Source organism: Haliotis asinina, chromosome 1 (genome assembly GCF_037392515.1).
Source record: "Haliotis asinina isolate JCU_RB_2024 chromosome 1, JCU_Hal_asi_v2, whole genome shotgun sequence".
Taxonomy (NCBI): Eukaryota; Metazoa; Mollusca; class Gastropoda; order Lepetellida; family Haliotidae; genus Haliotis; species Haliotis asinina.
The window spans coordinates 98799768-98813790 of NC_090280.1; the positions used below are offsets into that span (position 1 = coordinate 98799768).

The 14023-nt window shown below is 45.3% G+C and overlaps 1 protein-coding gene across 2 annotated transcripts in view; it reads left to right on the plus strand.

Moving 5' to 3' along the window:
- Positions 1-14023, plus strand: part of LOC137256261 (uncharacterized) — a 43211-nt gene that overhangs the window by 12210 nt on the left and 16978 nt on the right. The window contains exons 14-21 of one of the 2 annotated variants that reach the window (XM_067793996.1): positions 352-448; positions 7084-7154; positions 7357-7416; positions 7605-7658; positions 9566-9679; positions 10056-10167; positions 13433-13575; positions 13851-13911. In XM_067793996.1, the coding sequence (XP_067650097.1) occupies positions 352-448; positions 7084-7154; positions 7357-7416; positions 7605-7658; positions 9566-9679; positions 10056-10167; positions 13433-13575; positions 13851-13911 (712 nt within the window). The remainder of the gene's footprint in view (positions 1-351; positions 449-7083; positions 7155-7356; positions 7417-7604; positions 7659-9565; positions 9680-10055; positions 10168-13432; positions 13576-13850; positions 13912-14023) is intronic. The other variant, XM_067794002.1, reaches the window with a different exon arrangement.

The following is a 14023-nucleotide window of genomic DNA, read 5'->3' on the forward strand; positions in this document are numbered from 1 at the left end:
TGTATTGGTTTTTGTATTGGACTTTCAGACATCTTTTACCCTGAGATGTTACTTCTTAGCATGAGGACACTTTCATAGACAATCGTGTCATCTGATCATTCAAACACGTCAGTGTGCATTAAGGCTTTGAGATAGTTTATGTGAGTGAGAGAATCACTGAGACAGACGTCTCAAACTGTATCATCATAGATCTGAAATGAAGCTGATTAAGAAAGGCAGCTTTAGATAGAGAAGTCAAGCATCCTTAAGCTTGAGTTTTGCAGCATTCTGTTTAGGGTTCCTCAGATTCACAGTGAGATCAGAGTAAGACAGACATTGTTCATCTATGAGTAAATGTATTTATGTTTACAGTGTGATGTGTTGGCAAACCAGCCAAACAATGCTGTCAGGCAGTGCCTTCGGGCCAACTTCTACAAGGCACTCAACACCCTGGCCACATCAAACCCTGGTAGGTAGACTTCTGACACGCGCATCCATCTGTACAAAGCTATCTTGGCACTGAGGTGATCATAACTCCCAAACACTAACAACAGCTGTAGCGCTAAGTTCTTTTTCAGAAGAAGTCCTCCTTGGGGTACATATATAGCATTAAAATGTCCATTTAAAAATGCCTACGACAGTTGTAACAATATTGAATAAATATTTTACAAAACAAAAAACTCGTTTTTGTCTTGTGAGACCACCCCTACAGGGCCCCCACCCGGGCCCCTTAACAGCCAAGAGCAGGTAACTCTCGCCATGTACCTCATACCTCACTTTTCATGCTGTCGTCATTGAGGACAGTCGTCCATCAGCAAGCTCTCATACTTAGAGAACCTACGAATTGAAGAGAAATGAGTGAGAAAGCTACGAAAACCGTATGTATGGTTCCTTTTTAACCCACGGGCGGTATTAGGAATGCATATTTCACTCTTTTTCATTCATGAAATGTTGTAACTTTCCGTGGCTACCGTGGTCTTCAGTCATGTGGCTGACAAGATGGCGGGCGGCACGTACCTGGTGGTTATTTCTTCTGCCTATTCCTTTAGGTGGTTTTAAATACAAACCGGATATTTGTATGGTTTTTTACCTTTCTTTTCCATGGTAAAGAAATCCTTATATGCTATTGTATGTTTTCATAAATAGCTTTCTTATTATTTAACGGTTAAATATCGCCAGTGCGTATTATTGTTTCTGTTAAATACTCATGTGTTTGTTGGATTAACGGGCCTTGCTATTAATCATAGCACGGTTCGGTTTTTTCCAGTTCAAGGGGTGTGCTACTTGTAACGCAAAACTCCCCCCGAGGGATAAGCATATTCTGTGCCTGCGTTGCTTGGCGGAGGAAGCTCACGTCGAGCAAGGATGCGTCGTATGTCAGGACTTTTCCCCCAGGGCTCATGCAGACTTGATCTTTTATAGATCTTTGATCCAAGCGGGGGGGGGGGGATATTTGGGCTCAGGAGCCGCCTTCAAAAAAAGCCAAAAAAGATATTAAGAAGGCGTCTTCGGCTTCAGTCTCGGGGGGGGATACGGCAAAACCAGCGAAGGGTACTTCTGTTCCACCTCCAGTGGTGGCTTCTACCTCCGCAGCACCTCCCACTGAACCCTCGCAACCGTTAACATTTGATTTACTTTCGTCTTTGTTACAGCAGCAAATGGCGTCGGTGCATACCCTGATTTCGGATGCGATGTCCTGTCTCCGTCAGGAGATCGGCGTTCGTCCGGAGTCGGGTGTGTATCCGGCTTCGGCTTCCATGGGACTCCCCAGCCACGCCTCTGGCGCCGGTGTGGGGACTTCCATTAGGGGTGCGCAGGAACCGACTTTAGAGTCGGTTGCCAGCCACTCCGAGGTTGCCAGTGTTGGTCATGGGACCATGCCTATGTTGGGAGCGTTGCCGGCGATCCGCCACCCAGACTCAGTCTCGGGCGTCGGGTCTATGGCGTCGGGCCGCTCGGCTCTGCTCGGGCCTCTCTCTCTTTCGGATGTTCCCTCGACCGATCCCCCGGAGCTATCCTTAGATGACAGATCTGAGGTGTCACTCATGGGGGATCGCGCCGAGGAGATAATGGAGGAGGGGGAGGACCGGGGTGGGCCGAGTGAGTTTTCGTTTTCGCTCGGCGCCTCGCTGAGGCAGGTACGGGAGCGTATTGCTTCTGTCCTGCCGCAGGTCGTGGTTGCTTCGGCGACACCTGACCCCGAGGAATTCCGACTGCCGGGTGAGGCTTTTTCCCCAGCCAAGGTGGTGGATTCTCGGTTGCGCATCCTCCCTTCTATTTTGTCAGAAGTGATTAACCCTCTTTTAACGGGAGCGCGGTCACGCTTCGATTTGCCGGAGCTAGACCGACGTTACCTGATGGGTGATCTTGACTTGTATAACCCTCCAGTGGTCGACGACTGTATCTATGCATCGGTCGCCCTGGGGGGTTCCTCTGGCAGCTCCTTAGCTTCGGCTAAGCAAGGACGCCGCCTGCCTCTGTTCACCTCTAACGTTACTGCCCTCAAATCGGCTTATAGGTCGTTTGAGGAGCAGTACCGAAATACAGCTCAATGCCTTAAAGTCACAATACACGCCGCATATACTTCGGTATTGCAGCGTCAGCTTGTTGACGGCGGCGGTGTTGAGGAGGAGTGTGTTTCCCCTACGCTCGCTCAACAGCTTACGGAGGTGCAGTCACATCTGGCGCGGGACTCGATCAGGTCCTCGGCGTGTCAGATGATGTCTGCAGTTATGGGCCTCCGTAGACTGTGGCTGTCCGTGGCACGGTATTCGCCGGCCACTCAACAAGCGCTACTTTCACTGCCATTCCGGATGGGATCTACTCTCTTCCCGGGAGCGGCATCAGTAGTCCGGGAGGCTGCGGAGGCTGTGTCTACATTCAAGGAGTCTAAACCCTTGTTAGAACAGCCTCACACTTCTCGTGCGCGTCCCCCGGTGCTTTCCTCCGCTTATCCTTCGGCTCCGGCCAAGGACTCTGCTAAGTGGGCACAGCCCTTGCAGGCGCGGAAGGGTAAGGGTAAGGGTAGGGGCAAGGGCAAGGCTGCGGCGCCCCAGCATCCTTTTCCGAGGAAAGGGAAGTCGGCCCCGGCTTCCCAGTAAGTCATCCTCCGGAGCCCTTGCAAGTGATCCCGAATCAAGCAGTCGGAGCACTGCCGACGTCGGGCATTCATTGCCTTCTGCCAAACCTTCCTGTGGGTGGCCGCCTTTCCCACTTCCTGTCGGATTGGGAAAAGGTAACCTCCAACCCCCTGGGTCCTATCCACATTCAGGGACGGCCACTTACCACTATGGAAGAGAGACCCGCCTCCCTTTTCCGGAATTCGGCGCACTCCTGTGCCGGTAGTTCCGGAGAAAGCCGAGGTTCTCCGCGCCGAGGTTCAGTCTTTACTGGACAAGGCGGCCATCGAGGTGGTTCCAGGGGGCCAGGAACAAGAGGGATTTTACTCCACTTATTTCCTGGTCACCAAAAAGGACGGAGGGTTCAGACCGATTCTCAATCTCAAACGGCTGAACACTATGCTGCAGGTACCGTCATTCAAGATGGAGACACTACGGTCAGTGATCTCATCTGTAGAAAGAGGCGACTGGCTTACGTCCATCGACCTCAAGGATGCGTACCTGCATGTTCCGATGCATCCCGAGTTCAGGAAGTACCTGCGGTTCTCCTTCGACGGGGTATGCTATCAGTTTCGGGTGCTTCCCTTCGGCATCGCTACGGCTCCGAGGGTATTCACCAAGCTTATGTTAATCCCAGCGCAAGTGGCCAGGTCACAGGGCAGGTGTTGTCACCCGTACCTGGACGATTGGCTTATACGAGCACTTGCCGCTCACTTGAGTCGAGACGCAACATTCGCCATAATGTGTATTCTCACCAGGTTGGGCTGGATTATCAATCTCAAGAAGTCAGACCTAGTTCCTACACAGGATCTGATCTTCTTAGGCGCACGGTTCGACACAGCGAGAGGCATAGTCTCCCTGTCGCCGGATCGGATCTCCAAAGTTCAGAGAGTTGTTATGCAATTCCTCGAGTCCCCCTCGGCTTCGGCTCGGGTTTGGCCCCAGTTGCTAGGCAACATGGCAGCGACGGTGGACGTTGTTTGGAGGGCGCGGTTGAGGATGCGACCCATTCAGTACGCCTTGGCGCGAATGTGGTCCCACGGCAGGAGTTACGAGATGATTCTCCTCACTCCGGAGTGGCTCCTTCCTCATTTACGGTGGTGGACAGTGGTAGGGAATCTATCCAGGGGGTTACCCCTGGACGCTCCCTCACCAACCCTTTCAATTCAGACGGACGCTTCCCTCACAGGGTGGGGTGGCGTGCTGGGCGCCCATTCAGTTTCGGGCCTATGGTTATGGCACGAAACGCGCCTGCACATCAATGTGCTCGAATTGAGAGCTGTCCGGCTAGTGTTCCAACACTTTCGGGAGACGGTTCAAGGCTGTGTGGTATGTCTAGAGATGGACAACCAGACGGCAATGACCTATATCCTGAAACAGGGCGGTACGGTTTCTCCGTCCCTCCTAGAGGAGGCGTGGCACTTTCTACAGTGGTGCGACCGGTTCAATGTTCGGGTGTGTCCCGTGTATCTCCCCGGGGTGGACAATGTTCGAGCAGACGCGCTCTCTCGACGTGTCCTAGCTCCTCACGAGTGGATGTTGCATCGGGAGATATTCGGGATTATCTCCCGGTTGTTCGGATCGTTCCAGGTGGATCTGTTTGCCTCTGGGGGGACGAACCAGATTCCGGTGTTTTGTTCTCGGATACCGGATCCGAGAGCCATCGCTTAGGACGCTTTCCAGCTCGATTGGACGGACAGGGTATTGTGGGCGTTCCCACCTCTGCCGCTGATTCCCAGGGTCCTCTCGCAGCTTGCCACCCAACCAGCTCGACTGTTAGTGCTTCTTGCTCCTCTTTGGTCGTCTCAAAGCTGGTTTCCAGTAGTGATGAGGTTTCTGGCATTGCCTCCTGTCCTTTTACCCTTTCGACCGGACTTACTATCCCAGAACGGAGCGCCGCACCCGAATCCCAGGATTCAGTGGGTGGCCTGGCCACTGTCAGGAATCGCCTCCAAGCGAGCGGAATTTCTGCACCAGTTGCAGACACAATTCTGGCTTCGCGGAGGGATTCGACAAACGTTCAATATGAGGATAGATGGGCCTGTTATGCGCGCTGGTGTGTCAACAGGGGGATTCTTGATCCCTTTTCTTCAACTCTAGTTGAAGTACTGGAATTTTTGCAGTCCCGGTTAGAGTCAGGCCTAGCCGCCTCTACTATCCGGGGCTATTCCACGGCCATTTCGGCATTCCATATTCCTGTTGACGGTGCTCTCTTGGGGCAGCACCCTCTTGTTCAGCGTTTTTTAGCGGGTGTGGATAGGATCCGTCCGACTGTCCGGCGGATTAGTCCCCCGTGGGACTTGTCAGTCTTTCTTGACTGGTTGTCCGGTCCTCTTTTTCACGAGCTATCGTCTCTTTCTCTCCAGCTGTTAACGTGGAGGGCTGCCTTTCTTGTGGCGGTAACGTCTGGCAGGCGGGTAGGTGACATTCATGCAATGTCAGCGGATCCTGCTTTGACCGTCTTTCACAAAGACAGGGTCAGTATTAGACTGCCGGATTCTTACCGTGAGAGGGATCGCAGGCGCTTTTCATGTTACAGCGCCTATCGAGCTCCCTAAGCTCATGCAGCCTCCCTCGCCCGGTACCTCTCTTCGACGTGCTCACGTCTTAGATGTCCGTAAGACCCTTAGGGCTTATATCAAACGAACTGCTGATATCCGAAAAGATAACCAGTTGTTTTGTTGTTATGCCGGGGGAAGAGCTGGTCTGCCGGCGAACAAGCAAACCATATCTAGGTGGCTTGTCTCTGCCATTTGTATGGCATATACTCATAAAGGGTTACCTATCCCTAATGGGTTAAAGGCTCATTCTGTTAGGGCAGTGGCTACGTCACAGGCTTATGCCGCGGCTCTGCCCATTGAGGAGATCTGCTCTGCGGCTATTTGGAGCCGACCGAGCACGTTTATCCGTCACTACCAACTGGACAAACATTCACGGGAACGTGCTCGGTTTGGCCATACAGTTCTCACCAGTGGGCAGAGTCGTGATTCCCCTAGCTGAATGAGCGTCTGAGATCTCGACTTTGTTTATCATGAAATGTTCCTGGTGGTGGGTTTTCACGAAACATTTCTTGTTATATTGGTGACGGATATCCCCTGGTGGTGGTGTTTTTATATATATATATATATATAAAAAAAAAAAAAAAAACACAAAGAGAAACTACCTCTAGACGGTTTTTTCACTATTAGCGTCAACATACGCTCATATTTACCCTTGCACTGTTATTCCCGGCACTACTTCGCTGGTTTGGGGGAATATTTACAGTGAATGGCATGAGGTGTGGTCATATGTCCATCACCTTTCCTGGGTTATTGTCGATTGGCTCTTTCGGCCCTATGTTGCCACGCCCCCGCCTGATTGACATCAGCGGCTTGGTGATTGGGTAAGTGTATTTCTCTATCTCTCGCAGCTTCGGCAGTGTATGAGAGTGTGTGTAGGGTACACATCAGCAGACAGAATGCCGCTCCCGACTCACGTTCGTTGGGAGTCTGTCTTATGCTATATATGTACGCCAAGGAGGACTTCTTCTGAAAAAGAATTATACAAACCTGTAGAGGTTATGAATTCTTTGAAGAATGTCCTCCTTGGGGTACGGCCACCCGCCTCCCCACATTCTGTCTGACAATCTCAGCATGAAAAGTGAGGTATGAGGTACACGGCGAGAGTTACCTGCTCTTGGCTGTTAAGGGGCCCGGGTGGGGGCCCTGTAGGGGTGGTCTCACAAGACAAAAACGAGTTTTTTGTTTTGTAAAATATTTATTCAATATTGTTACAACTGTCGTAGGCATTTTTAAATGGACATTTTAATGCTATATATGTACCCCAAGGAGGACATTCTTCAAAGAATTCATAACCTCTACAGGTTTGTATAAGTTTTCTTGATGACGGCACCCACATGTGTCACTTAATGCTTGTCTTGGTCTGAATCTGGAATGTGGTACTTAGTGTTGGTGCAGTCATGTAACTGTGTGTTGCTTTGTTACAGAAAAATGCAGCAAAACTGAGCACTTCCGGTCCTATGTTGGACTTGTCCATGATGTGGTCAAGTACACAGATGTGAGTACGCTTTGCATCAGCTGATTCTGAGCTTTGAATTCATTGGTTATACTAACAGTGTATTTTTGACAGATACACCTGACACTGCTATTGTTCATGATTAGACATAAATAGCAAATCACTCTCACTCTCTCTCCCACCCACTTACCCACCCTATGTGCAATTCCAGTGTTGTGCTGACTTCACTATTGTTTCCTTTCAGACTCTTATCAAGTCCCCCGACTCGGTGACTCTCCAGCTGGAGACTGGTCGTCAGGAAAAGGTAACTCTGGATTCTACCTGCATAAACTATTCACCAGTACAAATATGCACCAGTGATCAAATGCCGAACATTGAATATGGTAACCAGTCAACAGTTAGTAGTTCAGATTCTTTGTTGACGAGTTATTTGTCAGGAAAATGTTGCCTGGGGTGTATGAATGTTACATGCTGCTGTTGCTGTTGTTGCAGATTCTGAAGGTTTGGGATCAAGTGGTGGAGATGACAGCACAGATTGAGAAGAAAGTAGGTTGAATACTTCTGTCAATATTTCATGTCTTTGTACCCCTCTGAGTTTTCATCTCTCATTAATAAACTGTAACTGTCCTCCGCCACAATGTGGAATGGGGAACTTTGTAAGTTGTTCACTGTTCATGAGTGGGGCAAGGGGACCATAAACAAACATTAAGGGTACATCAACCCATGGGACCAACTCATATATCTGACCGAACACCTCAATGTTAATTTTGAACTGTTTGAAGCATGGGTATTGGATCGAACTCTTCAGCCAACCCGTGTGAATTGAACGATTCGAATCTTGCGGTTTTTACTGTAGGTACTGTCTGAGTAAAACTGTTGTGGTGTAATTCCCCAGTTTAATTTTCACAGGGACCCATGAAGGTCCCAGGGTAGACTAGGCCTTCAGCAACCCATGCTTGCCATAAAAAGTGATTATGCTAGTCGAAAGAGGCGACTAACGGGATCGGGTGGACAGGTTCTCTGACTTGGTTAACACGTCATCGGTTCCCAATTGTGCAGATCGATGCTCATGTTTTTGATCACTGGATTGTCTGATCCAGACTCGATAATTTACAGACCGCCACCATATAGATGTAATATTGCTGAGTGCGGCGTAAAACTAAACTCGAAAGTTTTGTCAGAATGTATTTATTGGAATGCGAGGCAACACACACGAAATAGGAAGAGTTATCTCCCTCTCATGGTTTTGCATTTGGTAGTTTCCATGCACCATGCATGATTCTGTGTTATTCAAGATAAAGAAGTAGAACCATGAAGTATCAAATGGACTGGCAGTGACTTACATTACAACATACTGGTTTGTAAGTGGGGTACATTGAAAATGATAGCATAGAGCGAATCTGGAAACAACATATGTGTTTGAGGTAAGATAATGGGGATTATGCAGACGCCAGCCGTTTCAGGCATCATATATTTGACCAAAAATTAGAAAGTAGAAAATATGTTATAAGTATCTCATTCTTCTTTAGTGGTAGGGGAAATGGCCATATTAGTGTCAAACAATTCTTTTCTACCTTCTAACAAGGAATCCTCATTCCAGCAAGTAAGAATCCAAGGAGTGCTTATGCCAAAAGACGCCTTTGCCAAAATGTGTTTAGGTCAATGCTCACTTAGGCCAAATGTGCTTAGCCCAATAAGTTCTTAGGCCAAAGTGTGTTTGTGGCAATGCATGCTTAGGATGCTTTTTTCCCCCTTTGCTTTAACTCCAGGGCAAAAAAATGTACTTATTACACTACATGATGGCATGTTGTATTTCTTAAATATGTGTTGAATACAGCTCAGTCTAAGTAAACTTAGTCTCAGTACTTCTCGTTACACTCCACTACTGTCTTAGAAAACCTGGTAAGAGGTTGTGTCAGGTAACCTTTGAGATTGACCAAACAGAACACAGCTTACCATATCGCGAAGTTAGACATTTGCAAAGGTTTGTACTTCTGAATGCTATTTTCCCCATACAATCGCTACCAGGTGATGGACATGGAGTACCCTACAATACTGTCAACAGTGAGTAAACAGTTGCTGAAAATAGCGTTTTTGTCAATATTCAAGGATGTCAGCTTGCTGAAATATTACCTTAGGGTAACCTTGTCATCAGCAAGGTCTAAGCATGTATACTGCAGGTCAAATACCTGTCTTTTACGCAGATTTTCGTTTATTGTCGGTAACTAGCAAATTTTTTAAGTCGCGCCAAACCCCAAACTGTAGCCATTGTCTGAGTGATTAAATCCGTTCGGCCTTCTTGCATTTGATTGGTGATTCACAGGTCGCTCAAAAGTTTTGTTAGACTCACTAGTGCAGTGTATCGAAAAGTACTGAGACTAAGTTTATGTGTTGCTTGTTGGAATACAGCAGTACCTTGTGTGTAGTGGCATTGTTGGTTGTTGACTCTCCAGCAACAGAGGAAGAAAGAGAAGGTCATCTCCCACCATGATGCCTTTCTTTTGCTCTTCACATATGTTGGCCTGTCTCTCTTCTCCGAGCCTGAGAGCGTCGTTTCAGTCATGGAGGTAGGTACAGGGAGTCTGTAAAACATCAAAATACCAAACATCTCGTTACCAACCTAATAGATCATAACACAACATTTAACATATCTTTTCTATAGAGATGTAGGTTGGAATCTTCAGCTGGTTGAAATGGTGCCTGATTAAAGTAGTTGGTCAGTCTAGCTAACCAGTTTGTCGAATGTCATTGTAACCCAGTTGTGTCAAAATGCATATGGTATCAGTCGTGGGATTTACCAGTCTAAGCCTTTATACAAGTCCACATCATATATCATGCTAAAGCTTAAGTGTTGCTCGTTGTAGTATTAAGCATTGAACAGAAAGATGGCATATTGATCACACATTCTTATCTCGGCTCCTCTGCTATTTCATGTTGTTCCAGGATCTTTGTGTATGTTACGAGAAGGCCACACAGAAGAAGAAGGTCAAGCATGATAATGGTGACTCTGAGGAGACATTCTCAACTTGTCTCTTTGGCACCTGTAAACTTCCGGGTAAGTGTTTGTCTTCAGTAACCCATGCTCGTCATGAGAGGCAACTAACACGAAATGTAGTCAGTCTTGCTGACTTGTTTGAGAAAATATCCTTTCCCAGTTGCGCAGATTGTTGCTCATGCTGTTGACTGCTGGATTGTCCAGACTCGATTACTTCCAGACTGCTGCTATATAGCTGGAATATTGCTGAGGGTGGCATTAAACAACAAACCAACCATGTATTTTTGGATACCGTGTCTATATCAGATGTCTGATTCTGTGTATTGTCCAGAAGTTTTCTTTCTGTATTTTGGTTTGTAATAGTAATAACCAGTATTTATTTAACCAGTTTCAGTTGCTAGAGAACAGAGATGTTTGATCCTGATGTCATGAAAACTAATGATGTCATAATGGCCTGTGAAACAATGTGATGTAATTGCACTGTTGCGGACGTGATGAATGGTCTCACTTCAGGCATATCTGGATGAGTCGTCATTTCTGGGCCCAGTGCTGCACCTAATAGGCATACCAGAATGTGGGTTAAAACCCTGCTTTAAAGAACGAATAAACTCAGTTTTTTGGTACTCTTTTTATCACTGCAGATGAAAGACTTCTGGTTAGTCATAAACAGAACACCATTCTTTTTTAAAAAAAACTTGTTAATTAATACCAAGCGCTTAAAAGTTGCTAAAAAGTTTTCTGCTTCTCTATCGCCTGCAAACAAAACCACAGACAGGTTACGTAACTCTGTCTCCAGAGCCCTGCAGTGATGTCATAGAAGGAACGATTTTCAGTTAGTTGTGTAGAAAATGTGTAGGAAGCTCGTCATTTTGCTGATTTCTCGACGTCACCAAAGACATGCGGAATTGTTGTGTTGCCGTCAATTGCTCCTTGGGGTCGGGTGATTGTGTTTCTATGCACAGAGTTCCATTGGAAATGTGTGTGCAAAGCGACCGTTGTGGATGCCTGTGGTGTATACTAAATCGGTTGGTTCGCCCCCTACCAAGCTTCCAGGATAGAAAATGGAGTTCAAGTTTCATCGAGTTTATAAAATCAAGACTGCATACTACACTTTGCAGATCAAAAGGATTTTGCATGAATATAAGACTTTCTTCCTCGGAAGCAATATCATGTAAAATCCCAATGTCCATCAATAAAATACATATTTTACTACTAGTGAAAAGTTATTTTGATTTTGTATGTCTGTGAAAACAAACTTAAATAGCATTCATCCTCGAAAAGGGCGCCGCCATTTTTGAAAATCGTGAAGTCACGGACTAAAGTCCATTTGAATTATTGAGATTATGGTTTCTTTTCATCAAGTTAGAAAATCAAAACTACTTTCTACTAGTAGTTAAATATGTATTTGAATCATGGCCACCATAACATAAGCGAGGTTGGGGGTCTCAGTGAAAATACTGCATGATAAATTTCTTCTCTTGCTAAATTTACTTTGTTTGGAACGTTCACTCACCAGTATGTAGACACTTGTCAAAATATGTCTTTATATTTTGGTCTCATAATCCTAATTACTTTATTACTAATTCCTTTATAGTCATACTTGTATGCATTTTGAAACTTAACAAAAAGAAGCGATCTGCGATTGTATAACAGGAATGTGATATGTAGACATTTTATAGTTTTCCTATGTGAATCATAATTGTCACGCACGCCCTAGTGTATGTAGTCTGTATCATTACACTTCATGATGGAAACAATGATTCTGTTGAAAGCTACGACAACTTAATAAAAACAAAATGCAAATATTATAATTAAAACAAATTAAAGGTATAGGTGCAATTTCGGACTATTACCTTGTTCGAGGAATGTATCCATCAATATTCACAAAAATGAGTGTTCACCTACAGATTTCCAAAGTGGTGTGTCTTTTAATAGTCTAGTACACAAAAACGTGATATATCGTTTCAGGTTTTTCACATTGCTGTATAGTCTCATTGGTCACCCAAGATAAAACACCTGGCGACTAATTGCATAAGATGGGTCATTCTTTTAAAAAAGTAATTTAGTTAGCCAATAATGATCAACCAATGTATTGGGGGTTAATCCTTTGAAAGAAGGGTGTTTTTTTTTACATAGACACGACAGAGTGTATTCAGTATATCGGTAGATTAGTAAATGTACATACATAAACACGATCCTTTGACAAATCCCCAATTAAATCAGCATAAAAGTAATCTATCAGTCAGCGTTTTATCGGTTAATCCTTTGATCAATCCAGACACAAGAAATGCCAAATTGGGACCTTTGTTGGGTAATCTAAGTGGTGTTCCCACTAATTATACCTGTTATAAAATCATTAAGTGAGTGAATGATGACAAATAACGTGTAGGTTTATACCACATAACACAAATTATACCTTGTGACACCAAGTGATTTTGACAGGATCGTAAATGAAAACAAGGGTTGTAACTCGGAAACTAGCAAGGCAGGAGACAAAACTAAATGATAGTAGATTGTGAGAACATATAGCTTTCATTTTTCACAAGAGCTGTTGCGATTTCAGGCTTGTACAAACCTGTAAACGAAATAGTTTACCCCTCAAATGTAGATCAATTGTGCATAGACCCTCATATCTATACCTACAATTACATCACGGAGACGCGCCGCTCTGATTGGTTGAACTTTTGTTTGCGGTTGAGAATTGTGCACTGTTGTCAAAAAGGTCGATTTAAGGTAATTAAAGATCGAAATGAGCAGTTTTAATGATGGGATTTCATTTATAACGATGTCAATGAGTGATTTATGCATTTTGATGCCCTAGAGTATATGTGATCTTTAACAAAGTGGTTTACTCTAAAACTTGTCTCATGATTTACTTTTCTCCCACTTTAAGCGGACATTGTGTGACACTAAAGAAATACTGGTCTAAACACCATAAGCACTCACTCGAGCTCTACTTTGTTGGGGCCATTTTACATGTTTTTTGTGTTCGTTTTTTTCTTGTTACTCTCAAGACAGCTCCTATGTGGGTGACAACCTACAACTTGTCCCTGGCAGCTTATGCTGGTTGTAGGCGTGACCTAATGGGTGTCGTGGTTAGTGGATTAGTAGATATATGGTATTGTATTCTCACATGAAGTATTGAGCATGAACTTGTTGAGATCAGTACTAGAACTAGTCTGCAGCAACACATGCTTGTTGTGAAGAAAAGGTGACAGATGGGATCGGGAGATCAAGCTCATTGACATGACTGACACATCATATTGCAGTTGCGATGAAATTGACAATGCATGTATACGTAAATGAAGGTGTGTTGTTATTTCAGAGCCTGCATGGATGGAGGTCGTCACCGAGGTTCTGGTCAATATGATGTCACAGAGGTCAAACCTGACTCGCATCATCGCTAACACTGTCTTTACTGCACTACAGAGCAATCTGACAAGGGAAGCTCTCAGCATCATCATCACTGTAAGGAGCTTCTAATAATCTGTTTATTATTAGTGAAAAAACTGGGCCCATTTGCACTAACTGATCTGTATGCTGCAATAAGTGTGATTCTGTATGAGAGTATACTATGACTTTAGCTCAAAGGTCACTTTAGAGCAACTGTATGCTGATGATTGTAGGTTCAAAGTCAAGATTCCTTTGCATTTTAACCCCAGTTTTCTCACCATGGATCAACAACTCGGACACATTTTCAACTGATAGCATATCTGATAATGACCCTGACCTTGACCTTGCAGGCACTGCAGCCAAGTAAAAGTATCGATGAAGAAGAGGATTTGTTGACCTTTGAGAATGATGGTGAGTTTTCCATCACTGTAATTGCTCCAGCTTTGAGAATTTGGTTGGATTTTGGTTTGAGTATCCAATACAGAACTGTACCAAACAAACCGGGATGAGGTGATCTTCCTCT